The 15,182-nt window shown below is 34.1% G+C and overlaps 2 protein-coding genes and 1 long non-coding RNA gene across 5 annotated transcripts; 2 read left to right on the top strand and 1 right to left on the bottom strand.

Annotated features, from left to right (window-relative positions):
- Positions 1 to 5,875: 5,875 nt before the first annotated feature.
- On the top strand, positions 5,876 to 11,923 carry LOC103994762 (rhamnogalacturonan I rhamnosyltransferase 4). 2 transcript variants are annotated; one of them, XM_018829817.2, is made up of 9 exons: positions 5,876 to 6,327; positions 8,531 to 8,598; positions 8,673 to 8,761; positions 9,078 to 9,240; positions 9,474 to 9,529; positions 9,629 to 9,760; positions 10,667 to 10,871; positions 11,042 to 11,199; positions 11,289 to 11,923. In XM_018829817.2, exons 1-9 carry the CDS (start codon positions 6,060 to 6,062, stop codon positions 11,551 to 11,553), a joined length of 1,404 nt encoding a protein of 467 aa, XP_018685362.2. In that variant the 5' UTR covers positions 5,876 to 6,059; the 3' UTR covers positions 11,554 to 11,923. The 2 variants fall into 2 exon arrangements, with proteins under 2 accessions (XP_018685362.2, XP_009413466.2); XM_009415191.3 differs by having other exon boundaries at positions 9,474 to 9,760.
- Positions 11,924 to 12,423: 500 nt separating this feature from the next.
- LOC135619457 (uncharacterized) lies at positions 12,424 to 14,874 on the bottom strand. 2 transcript variants are annotated; one of them, XR_010489397.1, is made up of 4 exons: positions 14,739 to 14,874; positions 14,382 to 14,557; positions 13,790 to 14,253; positions 12,424 to 13,677 (listed from the first exon to the last, which is right to left on the bottom strand). It is a non-coding gene; the product is annotated as an uncharacterized LOC135619457 (long non-coding RNA). The 2 variants fall into 2 exon arrangements; XR_010489396.1 differs by having other exon boundaries at positions 14,447 to 14,557.
- LOC135619455 (cytochrome P450 704B1-like) lies at positions 12,786 to 15,017 on the top strand. Its single transcript, XM_065121468.1, has 6 exons — positions 12,786 to 13,130; positions 13,202 to 13,414; positions 13,483 to 13,779; positions 13,852 to 14,223; positions 14,311 to 14,511; positions 14,767 to 15,017. The coding sequence occupies exons 1-6, from the start codon at positions 12,786 to 12,788 to the stop codon at positions 14,941 to 14,943; spliced, it is 1,605 nt and encodes a 534-aa protein (XP_064977540.1). The 3' UTR covers positions 14,944 to 15,017.
- The last annotated feature ends 165 nt before the right edge of the window (positions 15,018 to 15,182 follow it).

Raw genomic sequence — 15,182 nt, 5'->3', positions numbered from 1 at the left:
AAGAGGGAAAAATCTTACTCAGAAGTAAAAGGGAATTAAAGATAAAATGTTATATATGATCAGATTAAACACCGGCCTTAAAGAGCTAATTCCCAACATCTTGAATTAATCCAAATTTCTCAAGTCAAACTAAGCACACTTGTTTTCTTCTTCTTCTTCTCATTCAATTATTCTCTTCTCTAGTGTAAGGTGGATGGCAAGCATAGACATTGATCAACTAAAAAATTTTAACTTTTGTACTCCAATTGCTAATATTTAGATAAGCCTTAGTAATACAAAGTGGCAAGCATGCATCAAAATTATATTAGATGTCAACATATATCAAGCATAAGGGCCCTATTTTATTTTCTAGTGCCACATTTATTATCTTTTTTTTCTCCATTAACTTATCATTAATACTTTCACAAATCATATTAAAATTTCTAGGATTTCCAATTAGGTCCTATAGCCCTAAGCTTTCAATATAAATTTATTTAAAATAAGAAATTATTAAATAAACTTTTTAATTAAAAATAAAAAATTTTAATATCATAAATAATTAAGAAATGAATGATATTACACGCGCGCACACACACTCTCTCTCTCTTAAAAAAAAAATTAGTTTTTTAAATTATCATACCTCAATGAAAAGATTGAGGTAAACTCTTTTCATTTCTTCCTATATATTCGAGATAGTTTACGTCATGGAATAATATTTCTAAACCACTTTAACCAAGGGAACAAACTCAAAATCTTAAGATCTTTTATTTCTTGTCAGTGATTTGAATGAATTCTTTGACATAAGATTGGTCATTATCGATTAAAATCAACTCATATTTTTAATGATACGAAGGGATTAACTATATACTTTCTCAATATCGATGCATAAAATACATCATTGATATAAGATAATGACAGTGACAAAGTAATTTTATAAGTAATAGAATCAACCCTCTCAATAATTTCAAAATGATCGACAAATCTACACTTAATTTTTCTTTCTTTTCAAATCTTATCATACACTTATAATGGGAGATCTTTAATAATACAAAATCTTGTAACTTAATATCTCTCATTATATTATCAGCGTAGCTTCTTTGGGTAGTCTTTAATATTTTTTTATAACTTAAATTTTCTTATTAATCTCTTGCATTTTGTCTGGTGCTAATAATTTTCTGTTGCCAATCTCTTTCGATTATATAAGTGTTTTGCATTTTCCTTGATATAAAGCTTTATAAAGTTTTATAATAATAAAAAAATATTATTGTAAGTGAATTCAATAAAAGAGTTCTTAATCTCTGTTTATAATAAAAAAATATTATTGCTTTTGACATAAACTTAAAGCAAATCTTCAAGCGTTTGAATTTTTATTTGTTATTGATCATTAGTTTGTGAATAGTAAACAGTACTAAACTTAACATTAGTACTCGTAAACTTTTATAGCATTTTTCATGATTAAAAGAAAATTTAAAATCTCTGTTTGAGATAATTTCTTTTAAAACACCATGAAGCTTTACTTTTTCATCAAATATATATGGTTACGACAGAGTAAGTCATATTAATAGGTAAGAATTATGTAGATTTAATTAGCATATCAATGATGACCTAAATAATATCATGCTTTCTAGAGTTTCTTAGTAAACTTAAAAGAAAATCTATAATAATACCTTCTCATTATTTTCGTTTATGAACATTTAAAGATTCTAACAAACCTCATGTGCTACTTGGAAATTAAACCTCATGTAGATCTCATAGTTGTTCTTGTTTAATTTGTTGGATGAGATCGAATTAAACCTGAATCGAAATTATCAATATTTTTGAGTCATACTTTCTCATATATTTAAGTAATAACTTCCAATACCTTATATCTCTAATCTGAAAAACACACAAAATGCATTTCAAAAGTTTTTTCATCATGTATTTTTATCTTTTTTAATCAAATTTTAACTATTATAATGTTTTTTATTTTATTCATTTATAATATTTTTCAATATTATTTACAATCTTTTATTGATGTATTGAAAACATTATAAATGTTATTAAAAATACTATAAATTGCATCACATGGTCCCTCTTTAATTATTATTGCTCATGGATCCATATTATATTTTTAGACTTGTTATCAGAAGTTATGAGTATTATTTATGATATTTTTATTAATGATCAAAGCATCATAATAGACAAAAAAAACATTATAACAAATCAATATACTACGATAGGAAGAAATTTTTTAGGATACTTTGGATTTTTTAAAATTAGGGTACTATTTTTAAAAAATAAAATGAGGGTATTGATTGAAAAATATTCAGTGAGTATATATATATATATATATATACACACGTAGAGTGTGAATAAGATCTGAATACATTTTGTATCATCGATTCTATGTTATACATACTAGGATTTAAGATACCCCATTGACAACTACCAACTATAGATTTGAAGTTTCCTGTTGAAACCTAACCGGTTCGAATGAGTCAAAGTAGTTAACGAGGTTATATTTATTTGGGTTCAATCAAACCAATTACAATATTTATTTAGTAAATTGAAAACACTAACTCTATTCAAATATGCTACGATGAAAATATTATAGTTCAATCTTAATTAAATTACAAGTATTAATTATTATTTTATTATACTGATTAAATTTTTATAAAATATTTTAGGGTTTAAGATATGTGTTATTGTGGATTTGAAAACAAAAACACGAAAAAAAAAAAAAGAAGATTTATGTAAGTTATTTTTTAATAGAGCTATAATGTTTTTAAAGTACATATACAAAAACTGTCATGAGGCAAGTTTGATGAGCCAATCTTAATTTTGCCCATATAGGATAATCATGAGTGTTACAATCACCCCCACTCAAAACCCCAATATAACTCAAATTAGACCATAGCATAGAGGTAGCCCAATAATGGCTCAATGTCGTGACTAAAATGTTTAAGCTAAAGCTAATAATAATACACTAATCAGGCCTTATAAATCAATTTTAATCTTGTCCACTTTCGATGTGGGATTAATCAGGGATGTTACAAAAACACTATAAACATATAAAAAATATTATTAGTGAGAAATAATGACTTAAAGTATAATAAAACTAATTTATCATTGAAACCTTAGATAGATATTTTTATTAAATTAATAAAACTTAACTTCTATTAATTATAATGATTTAGACACATTCACTATATATATATATATATATATATATATATATATATATATATATATATATATATATATATATATGTATGTATATATATATATATGTATATATATATATGTATATATATACATATATGTATATATATATATATATGTATATATATACATATATGTATATATATATATATGTATATATATACATGTATATATATATATACATATATATATATATATATGTATATATATATACATATACATATATATATACATATACATATACATATACATATACATATACATATGTATATACATATATACATATATGTATATATATATATGTATATATGTATATACATATGTATATGTATATGTATATATATATGTATATATATATATCATCAGATAACACTCGCATATTTAGTTTTTACGAGGGACCCGAGCTTTCATCGAAATACTTTAAATGAAATCATAAAAAGATAAAGATTATCTTTTGATTAGATTTGACTTAATTTTTTAAAATCGAATCATTTCAGTTTTTTAGAATCGAATTATTTTTTAGATAAATTATATTCAACTAACCATTAACTGATCAATTTAATTTAATTAAATCCTAGATTACCCTCACCCCCACCCCCGTGCCTCTTTCTTCCTCTCTCCATTAGCTTCATCCTTCTCACCCTCCCTTTCTTCCTCCTCCTCTCGATCCACCTCTTCTAATTAGTTTCCTCCTCCTCTACTCCTTCAATTCCTCCTCCCCACCTCTCTCACTCCTCCTCCTCTTTAATCTTGGATAGTTGATGATAGTAGTACAACCTTAGTTTCTAAGTTTCTCATGGAAACACAACTAGATAGGAGTTAAATTACTTCAGTTTGAACAGGATTATAGTTATTTGGGTTCAATCAAACTAATTACAATATTTATTTAGTAAATTGAAAACACTAGCTCTATTCGAAAACGTTATAATGGAAATATTAGAGTCCAATCTTAATTAATTCAAATTGTCACAAGTATTAATTATTATTTTATTATATTTATTAAAGTTTCATAAAATATTTTAGGGTTTCGGGATATGTGCTTTTGTTGATTTGAAAACAAAAACAGCAAAAAAAAAAACTTGTCTTCTATAAGTTATTTTTTAATATAGCTATAATGTTTTTCAAGTTCCTATAAAAAACACTATAAACATATAAAAAAATATTATTAGTGGGAAATAATAACTTAAAATAATTTATCAATAAAATCTTAGATAGATATTTTTATTAATATAAAAAATAAAAAACTTAACTTTCGCTAATAATAGTGTTTTAGACACATTCACTTATGAATCAATCAGTTTACTGCAAAGATAGGAGATTATGGTAGGATATTTTTGGAAGTAAAATAGGGTATCATTGGGGTATGTGTATATACAAAACAAAAAACCCTTGATAATATCATATGACATGCGCATATTTGGTTTTTAGGATAAATCCCTTTTTTTGAGTTTTGATAAAAAAAATATTTTAAATAAAAATAATAATAAAAACGATGATCGTACTTTGATTAGGTGTGACTTGATTTTTCAGAACTAAATCAATTTTTGTTTAGATGAATCAAATCATACGATTCAACTAATTATTTAATTAAACTCTTAGATTATCTTTTGAAAATTTCAAATTTACCCCCCTCCACTGTGCTTTCTCCACTTCACCTCCTACCAATCGCCTTCTACTTGTGTTGCCTTCTCCTTCCACTTTACCTCCACAATCATCTTATCCTCTTTTCACTCCACCTCCACCATCATCTCTCTCTCTTACTCGATCACCTCCCCACTCTCCTTTCGCTTCCTCATCATATCTCTCTCTCTCTCTCTCTCTCATCCACCTGCCTAATAATCCCCTTCTGTTTTTTTTCTTCTTTTACTTCTAATCCACTATTCCTTCGCTCCTCATAGTTTATCTAAAAAAACTACTACACTTATTCACATAACATATTTTTTTTAAAAAATATTTTATATAAAAATTATCTTAAATTATTTAAAAAATAATTACATTTGAGTTACATTCATTCACATAATCTATTAAAAAAATATTAGCCTTTATATAAAATTATTCTAAATTCATTATAAATCTAAAAGAATTAAATTATCCTAAAATATATTAATTTTATATAAAAATATCTAAAAAATTATTAGTTACACTCGAACTACACTTGAGTTATACATAGAATATGTTAAAAAATATACTAATATTTATATAACATTATTTTAAATTTATCATAAAATTCAACATTTTATATTTCATATTTCATATTTTGACTTAGTTACACTCAAAATTAAATTAAGTTAAGCAATAAAAGTACATAAAATTAGTATATTTTTAATAATTTCTATAAGTGTAACTTGATTATAAATAATAGATCTGACCTGATCTGATTTGAATTGATCTGACCCAAATCGAACTGGCATGTTGATCGATTAGGCTTGATACAACATTCTTCAAAAAGGGATTACACATTAGTACATGTTAAAGTCTATTATTAGGTGTTTTTTTGATAAATTATTTATATAAATATAAATATAAATATAAATATAAATATAAATATAAATATAAATATAAAATATAAATATAAAATATAAATATAAATATAAATAAATAAATATATATTATATACCGGCTTTTTTTTATTTATAGCTACTAAACCGCTGGCACAATTGGATCTGAGCGTGCTAAAAGCTGGCCCTTTTATTCGAATAATAAGAATAAAAAAAGAGAAGGAAGTGAGGGTGATATTATTTCGCCGCATCCATCACTCTCTCTCTTCTTCGATACGAATACCCACAGGATTCGATCGAGGACAGGAAAGGTCGAATCTTGGAGGGGAGGGGGTGTTTCGGATTTAGGTTTCTTCCAGTTTCCGATGAGGCGGCGGTGCGATGGGAGGCGTCGCCGCACAATCTGAGGCCGGCGGAGCGCCTTCGGCCAGAGCGGCGATGCCGCAGCGAGCGCGGCTGCAGGTCTGGTTCCTGACCGTGTGCGGCTGCATCCTCATCTGGACGTGCCTGGTCCAGCTTCTCGTCCCCGGGCGCCTCTGGCCCCACGCTTGGGGTTGGAACACGGCGCGGTTGTTCTTGGGCATAGCCGAGGCTGGATCGAGGTCCGCTCATCCGCCACTTGCTCCTCCACCGCCGCTCCCACCATTGAGTATGTAATCCAAGTTTTTCTTTGAAGATTTTCTCCGAAAAAAAAAATGTAGCCTTAAAGTGCCGATTTGGTGCATATTTCTTCTTTTGGACGTATCTTGGGAGCAAAAGAACAGATGTCACTATCATTTGGGATCAAATGTTTCATCTTGTTGTCCTAAAACGCGATTTAGTGGTAACATCTTGTCTTTTCTTGATATGCAAGGAAGGAAAACCATTTTGCTATGGATAAAAGAAGCACCTGTAAACACACACTTAAAGTGTATCACGTAGAGAAATTATATATGAGAAGTGACGGTTAATTACAATAAAATAGAATAAAGAATGTTTAGACATTTTTTCTCTGCCCTCCCCCTTTGATTTTACATCTTGATGAGCAATGGGTAGGGGATTCTAGAGTAATGAAAACAATAGCTCTAACTGTGCATGCAGTGGCTTTTAATCATCTGCTTCTCAGGATTAGTCAAGGCACTTGCCTTGTAGCATGTAATGGAGACTTCTAAACCCCAAAGAAAATTATACTATTGGAAACATTGGACAATCGTGCACTATACTCATTCTCAATAAGATTTTTGATAGGGACAAAAATTGAAAGAAAACAGAGAAGAGGATGATAGATGTGTTCTGACTTGTTTTCCATGGTTTTTATGTTTTTTTTTTTTTTATAAATTTTTTTCTCTTTTTTTGGAGGGTGAGGTTTATTTGTTTCTGTCAAATAATTTTTTGTTAAAGTATAAAAGACAGTTTGGTATTTTTATCAACACTGTTAAAGGAATGGTAGATATGTACTATATTGGGGAAGATCTCTATATCTCTCTCTATATATCTGAGATACTGGCTGATGTCATGTGTTTTATTATCTCTTTCTTCTTTTTCTTTTTGACGGGTTATTTGAGAAGCCTAAGTGTAATAAAGATTTAAGGGAAAAAGACATCTGATTTCAACCAAGAGTTAGGAGTCCCTTGTTTTGTTTTTAAGATTATAGCAAACGTTTTGATGTTGTTTTTGCTTCTAGATAAGAAAGATGAATTTTCCAGCAGAATTGCTTCATGCCATGATTAATTGATCACATTCTTTCAGAAGTAGTTGGACAAATATGGTTGGAGAGATATTTGCTTATAATCATATAGTTTAGTTTGGCATGATCACTTGTCCTTGTATAAAATATTTGCTTATAACCATCTTGCTGCAAAGTACCCAGCCCTTCAACTAGCTATCACACAAGGCTCTAGCTGTCCTAGATGATAAGTTACTGGGTTACTATGTTATTTTGTCCATCTTATGAAGGGGACTCATACATGTGACTGTTTGTAACATGGAAAATCAAAAAGCAATGATGCATTGTGCTTTTTAAGTGGTTATATTCATATTTTCTGTAGTCATTTTGCTCATGTTCACAATCAACTATCAGATTGCTCTTGAAAAGAATTTTTTCTCAAGAAATATTTCTTTAACTGCGTGCTTTACTTCTACTCCTTTGATATATTCATTTCAAATCTTTACACATCAGTAACAAAAAAATCTTTACACATATATATCTTTTCATAATTCCATGGTGATAGCTTAGACTTTAGAACCCATTTAGCTGATATTACCCTGAAATTCTTCACAGTTAAGATTATGCATGTTTATTGTCTGTTCCGTGTGAAACTTTATATGCTATCTTCATGAATCTAAATTAGAAGAGGGACACAATGAGGGTGCTTCAGTAACCAGGAGTGGTAACTTTTGCATCTGATCAACATGTTTTGCAATATGCATTTTTGCATCTGATAACCAGGAGTTGAATCTTGTTTTTGATGTGTCATTCAATTCCAGTAAGTAACTTATGCTTGAAAAATTCTCTTTCTCCCTCCTTTTTGTAGTCTGCAGCTTCATGCTTTGAATGAATTCCTGGTGGTGCAGTTAATCAGTTAAAAATTACTTGAAAGATTGTCTGTAATATCTTTTATCATGTTTAGGTCTTAAAATTTCTGCCTGTGGTCCTACAGAGGAGTGATTAGTGTATATGATTTACCATGCTAGTCCAGATACAAAAATGTCCAATCCTTATAAGGTTATAATTATATCAGGAATGTCAGACCTTCCAAAATAGAACATATTCGAATGCTTTATGTCAAAATTACAAATAATAACTTATGTTGTTAACACAGTAGTTAACTTCAGTAAGTGTTCTAATGCCTTCCCAATCTAACTATTTGCAGGAAATTATACAAGCAATGGTTATCTAAAAGTATCATGCAATGGTGGCTTAAACCAAATGCGTGCAGCGGTTGGTAACTAATTTCTGAATGTTGCACATATCCACTGCTATTTCTGAAGTTATGCTAATTGGGTTTTTTTTAGATATGTGACATGGTGACAGTGGCTCGCTTGTTGAACCTTACACTGGTGATTCCGGAGCTTGATAAGCAGTCATTTTGGGCTGACCCGAGGTACTTTTTCTTTGGTAACAAGCAATTGACTACATTTCATATCCAAGTGTATGCTAGTCAGCCATTAGCAAGTGCCATGCATGGTTGAGCTGTGCCATTCACTTCCAGTAGATGGTTTATCTGGCCACAACATCACAGACCCATATGATATAGCATTGCCTTTGATACTACATCGACATGCATTTATATGCCAGTCTAGTACCATGCATTAATGTATTGGTTATGATTGGCATTATGGTCCATGATTAAGATTCTCATTTTGTGTTTTTTGTCATTCTTGGCTGCGGTACTAAACATCTATATATTCTTACTGCAGCAATTTTGATGATCTATTTGATGTGAAACATTTCATCGATTCTTTAAAAGATGAAGTACACATCACTAAAAGGCTACCAAAGAAGATAAGTGGAAAGGCTTCTAGCAATTTACTTAGAATGCGTCCTGTGAGCTGGTCAGATGAGAAGTACTACTTGCAACAGGTATTGAACTTATTTATTTTTAGTATTGAACATTTGCATTTATTTCTCTTGCTTGAATGTCTCATGCAGTGGTAATAATGATGTATATGTTTGTGGCTTGTGTTAGTATGCACAAAAGCTTAAGTGGCTTTTATGCCTTTTATGTTGACTGTATTCTTGCAAGATACTGCACTGCTAATATTTTAGAGTTTACCATTCTTGGTGTTGTCTCTGATTTTCTTCACATGATGCAGATTTTGCCACTGTTCAACAAGTCCAATGTGATTCATTTTAATAAGACAGATGCACGGTTGGCAAACAATCTCCCTATTCATCTCCAAAAGCTTAGATGTCATGTAAACTTTCATGCATTAAAATTTACTCCTCAGCTTGAGGCACTGGGAAACAGGTTGGTTCAAATTCTTCAGAAGCGGGGATCCTTTATTGCGCTACATTTGAGATATGAAATGGATATGCTGGCTTTCTCTGGCTGCACTCATGGTTGTTCCAAGGAAGAAGCTGAGGAGCTTAAAAGTCTAAGGTTTGAAACAGTAACCCTATGTGTTTTTGAGCCTCTTGTTCAAAAATATCAATTTGGTCTTTCTGATGTTTAGGCTTTTCTAAAATATTTATCATGTCTTCCTGTGGTGTTCGTAGTTTTTTATTGTAAAAATTACTCTAGCAAATACCAAATCTTGATGTACGATAAACAGATAAAAAGATCAATCTATTTTATAAAGAATAATTTCTCTCTCTAAAGGAAAAGGAACTTGAAGCATCATACTGTTATATGGTATAAGTCTCATATCATATATCAACTAATTCGAGATGACTTTGAATTTTTACTGTTAAGTTTCATGGGATGACCATCATTCATCTGCCAAGCTCTTTTTCAATGTTTGTCTCAATCCATGCTTAGTTCTGATGAAACCATGTGGCCTGTGGCATTTGGTAAAAACTATATATATATATATATATGTATGTGTATATATATATATATATATATGTATGTGTATATATATGTATGTATGTATATATGTATATATGTGTGTATATATATATATATATATATATATATATATATATATATATGTATGTGTATATATATGTATGTATGTATATATGTATATATGTATATATATATATGTATACACACACACATATATATGCTTGTGTAATGTATAAGCAGGTTTATATTTTTTATGTTTTGTCATAAGGTCTCTCTAGTCTTGTGAAAGCAATAGACCACTTTTTGGAAACATAATAGACAAAATATTCAGGATATTGATAAGCGTTGCCTTGAAAAGAAGAAAATGGTACAAGCAGCCTTTTTTTCTCTTTCTGTTGTAAGGTTTCAGTTGTCTTTATGCAAGCAATAGAATTATCTGGCAATAAATGTTATTTAGTGTTATCTTCTGTGTGAATTTAACATGTTGCACTTTTTTAGGTATGCTTATCCATGGTGGAGGGAAAAAGAGATAGACTCTGTAGCCAAAAGGCTGCAAGGCTTTTGCCCACTTACACCTGAGGAGACCACGCTTGTTCTCGAAGCATTGGGGTTTGACAAGGATACTGAAATATACATTGCCTCTGGTGAGATTTATGGTGGGGAAAAGAGGCTGTCTACATTACGTGCAGCATTCCCGAAGCTTGTAAGATCTTATTCCATATATTAAGTTGCTTCATTTAATTTTGAATTTTATATTTGTTTTTCTTTAGCTACCAGTTTCAAGTTAGAAGCTATCCTCCATAGGAAACTGCTGTCACCGCTTAATTAAAGTTAGTACAAAAAGTTACGAGCAACAAATGTGCCATTCTCCAGGTTAGAAAGGAGATGCTACTTGACCCAGAAGATTTACGTCAATTTCAGAACCATTCATCCCAGATGGCTGCCCTTGATTATATGGTTTCTTTGGCGAGTGATGTCTTCATCCCAACATATGATGGGAACATGGCAAAAGTCGTCGAGGGACATCGAAGGTTGGTCTTTTTCTTTTGCTATTGTGTTGTAGCTGTTACCATCAGTTCACTCACAATTAACATGATTGCCTGTGTTTTGGTCTTGATAGGTATCTCGGGTTCAGGAAAACTATCTCCCTGGACCGCAGAAAATTGGTGGAGCTTCTGGATCTGCATAACAACAAGACACTTTCTTGGGACGATTTTGCAACTTCAGTGAGACAAGTTCTTGAGAAGAGCATCGGCCAGCCAACCTGCCGAAGAGTTGTTGCCGGTAAGCCCAAGGAGGAAGATTACTTCTATTCTAACCCTCAAGAGTGCCTGACAAATGCAAATGAATGCCCTATGCCTCACAAGTCAAGCTCTGTGAAGTAAAGGTATCTCGCAGCTTGTTAGCTTCCGTTTGCGAGAGCAGGCCTGCTGCGGGCAGCCAAGAATGGTGAGACACAGCGAAAGGCAGCAGAGGAGGCACGATCTCTCAGCTCATGATTTCCTTTTTATTCTTATGTTCCATAGGCCTTATTCTTTTGTTCATAGGCGTTATTATTTTGTGGTGCCCGGTGCATCTCGGGTGACCTTATCGCTGTAAAATAGTTGCTCGAATTATGTTTGAGATTGCTGCCGGAGTATCTCTACCAAATTGTAGATGCTAATGAAGTTTCTGTCAAGTTGGCACTTATGGTCCAGAAGGACAATGAGCCTAATTTTGATTGCAAGAGTTTAAAGTCACAATTGCGCATCATCATATTGTGGAATTAATGATGATCATTCTCTGAATAGCTTTTCTTTTTGTGGAATTAATGATCATCGTATTGTGATGGTATTAAATAAAGCTTCTAATTTTGTGTACCGGTATCATCTTGGTCGGGACTTGGACCATGACCGGTATCGTATTGGTGTATGGTATCATCGTATTAGTGTATCCGAATTTCAAAAATAATATTCTTAGTAGAAGTCTTTTTCTTTGAAATGCAAAAATAATATTCTTAGTAGAAGTCTTTTTCTTTGAAATGACGTCATTGGATCGAAAAGTGGATGACTATCGAGTGTCTGTCGGTTCACCTTTCGAGTAGAAGTCCTTTTATTAGAAATGATATCAATTGATGGTATTACATCCTTCCATGGGAAAAGTGGATCGCAACAACCAAACTAGTTGGTCGAGTGTCTTTATAATAGCTCGCGTTCCCAACTGCACCGCCAAACTCGTCGAGTGTATTTATAGCTCAAGTTTTTTTGGCAAAAGAAGAAAAAAAAATCATTAAGCATTAAAGTAGAACAGTAAAACAGAAATATGGATGGGATGGGATGGGAGTGAAGCCGCGAATAAGACCTCTAACCCTCCCAATATCGAGTCGAGGCTCTATTCATCGATCATGACAAATGATATATCATCTATCTAACATACCATCGATGATGATGAGAGAATCGTACTTGGTAATCGCTGCAGCAACGTCGCTTGATTCATTCCTCTTGGTTAGGCGTACAACACCCAAGGAATGAGACCATCTAACCCATGATCATGCCAAGATACTTGTCACCCACACCTCACCTACTGTTTCCTTTTCCTTATATACCCACACTCCCCAACCTCAAAAGCATCTGCATCCATGGAAGAATCTAACCTGTTGCCCTCTGCGTCTTCTTCTTCTTCTTCTTCTTCTTCTTCCCTGTTTGGACTGCACACCTGCTCTCTACTCGCTCTGTTTCTGCTTTCATGGGTCTTCATCCACAGGTGGAAGCAGAGACACCAGAGATGCCCCAAGACATGGCCTGTCATCGGATCAACCATCGAGCAGCTCAAGAACTACGACCGCATGCACGACTGGCTCGCCGGCTACCTCTCGGAATCGAAGACGGTGACCGTCTCGCTGCCGTTCAAATCCTACACCTACATCGCCGATCCTGCAAGCGTCGAACATGTCCTCAAGACCAACTTCGCCAACTACCCCAAGGTGATCTCAGTCTTCGGACCGAAGACTTTCTCGCACTGCAATCTTTCTCATGTGGATGCAAGCAATTGAAGGGGGAAGCGTATCGATCCTACATGGATGTGCTGCTCGGAGACGGCATCTTCAATGCGGACGGTGAGCTGTGGCGGGCGCAGAGGAAGACGGCCAGCCTCGAGTTCGCGTCGAAGAATCTGAGGGACTTGAGCACTCGTGTGTTCAGAGAACATGCTTTGAAGCTCTCACGAATACTATCCCAAGTTCCGGTCGATCGCGACGTCGACATGCAGGTAATCGGTGAGTCATCCATGCATGGCGTTTGGAAGCTCTGATGCAGCTGCAGCTGCTGTGGGCGCAGGATCTGTTCATGAGGATGACGTTGGACTCCATCGCCAAGGTTGGATTTGGAGTCGAGATCGGAACGCTAGCAGCTGACCTCCCCGAGAACGCATTTGCTCAGGCTTTCGATGATGCTAATATCATCGTCACTAACCGATTCATCGATCCCTTTTGGAGGATCAAAAGGCTTCTTCGCGTGCAAGGAGAGGCGCGCCTGCAGCGGAGCATCAAAGTCCTCGATGAGTTCACCTACGACATTATTCGTCGGAGGAAAGCAAAGATCAAGCTTGCACGAGCCAAGAGAAATGGAGATGAGGTAATATGACCTGATACGCTCCTGCTTTGATCTGGTTGCCATCCTAGAACTCTGTTCTTGCTTCTGCAACAGATGAAGCATGATCTGCTGTCGAGGTTCATCGAGCTCGGCGAGGGCGACGGCAGCATCTTCAGCGACGACAAGAGCCTCAGAGATCTGGTCCTTAACTTTGTGATCGCAGGAAGAGACACGACGGCGGCGACGCTGTCATGGTTCATCTACATGGTGATGACACACCCTGGTGTGGCCGAGAAGCTCCATGACGAGCTCAGGGCATTCGAAGAAGAGCGCGCCAAGGAAGAAGGTGTTGCGCTTCTGGTCGAGGCTTTCGATGACAGGATGACGCAGTTTGCTGGCTTCCTCAGCTATGATTCCATGGGAAGATTGGCTTACCTCCATGCATGCATCTCAGAGACTCTCAGACTGTACCCTGCAGTTCCTCAGGTGATCGATCCCATTCCATGGCCTGCAAACCTGCACAGATAACTTGCAATCAATCTTCATCATGTAACCGTGAGTGAGAGAATGCAGGATCCTAAAGGAATTCTGAAGGATGATGTTCTACCAGATGGAACAAAGGTGAAAGCAGGTGACATGGTTACCTATGTTCCCTATGTCATGGGGAGAATGGAGTACAACTGGGGACCTGATGCAGCACTGTACAAACCTGAGCGGTGGTTCAAGGATGGGATATTGCAGACCGTCTCCCCATTCAAGTTCACAGCATTCCAGGTACATCCACCATGGAAATCGAAAGCTCACTTCTCTCTCTACTTCACTGCAACAACAGTGAAACTTAGATCAGTGAAGTTTGAGCTTGAGCTTTACCTGATGATAAATGGAGGTTAAATAGGAACATTCTCTTTCTCTACTTCCACTGCAACAACAACAATGAAACTTGAGTTGGTGAAGTTTGAACTATACACTGATGATAATGGACGTTTGGGAGGAAGACTTACCACTGTAATTTTGTGTTGATGGTTGCAGGCTGGACCGCGAATATGTCTGGGGAAAGACTCTGCTTACCTGCAAATGAAGATGACACTGGCTGTCCTGTGCAGGTTCTTCACATTCACTTTGGTGCCAAATCATACAGTGCAGTATAGGATGATGACAATACTATCAATGGCTCATGGACTAAAAGTTTATATTTCCCGACGATAATAATGTCATGAAAATGTAATAACTGCATTGCCATATGAGTAAGGACTGCAGTACAAGATCATTTCTCAGTCTCATCCTATCTACAACACAACTCTGAATCTTCCTTTGAAGACATGGCTGGTTTGAGAAGACATTCAAAGCAGAACTACAATGAACAAGCAATTAACCATAAGCCAAAACTGCATACGCTACTAGTTAGTACAAAGAGTATGATGCATGCCCAATAACAGAACATACCA

This window comes from Musa acuminata, chromosome BXJ2-8 (genome assembly GCF_036884655.1).
Source record: "Musa acuminata AAA Group cultivar baxijiao chromosome BXJ2-8, Cavendish_Baxijiao_AAA, whole genome shotgun sequence".
NCBI lineage: Eukaryota > Viridiplantae > Streptophyta > Magnoliopsida > Zingiberales > Musaceae > Musa > Musa acuminata.
The sequence above is the reverse complement of the archived record's forward strand: the minus strand, read 5'-3'. Positions and strand labels throughout refer to the sequence as shown.

What these genes read in the sequence shown, in the direction of transcription:
- LOC135619455 (XM_065121468.1), top strand. Translation starts at nt 12,786, where the DNA reads ATGGAAGAATCTAACCTGTTGCCCTCTGCGTCTTCTTCTTCTTCTTCT. An exon ending in CCAAGAGAAATGGAGATGAG is followed by an intron (nt 13,780 to 13,851) that starts GTAATATGACCT and finishes CTTCTGCAACAG; the next exon opens with ATGAAGCATGATCTGCTGTC. An exon ending in TCAAGTTCACAGCATTCCAG is followed by an intron (nt 14,512 to 14,766) that starts GTACATCCACCA and finishes TGATGGTTGCAG; the next exon opens with GCTGGACCGCGAATATGTCT.
- LOC103994762 (XM_009415191.3), top strand. Translation starts at nt 6,060, where the DNA reads ATGGGAGGCGTCGCCGCACAATCTGAGGCCGGCGGAGCGCCTTCGGCC. An exon ending in ACCGCCGCTCCCACCATTGA is followed by an intron (nt 6,328 to 8,530) that starts GTATGTAATCCA and finishes AACTATTTGCAG; the next exon opens with GAAATTATACAAGCAATGGT. An exon ending in TAAACCAAATGCGTGCAGCG is followed by an intron (nt 8,599 to 8,672) that starts GTTGGTAACTAA and finishes GGTTTTTTTTAG; the next exon opens with ATATGTGACATGGTGACAGT.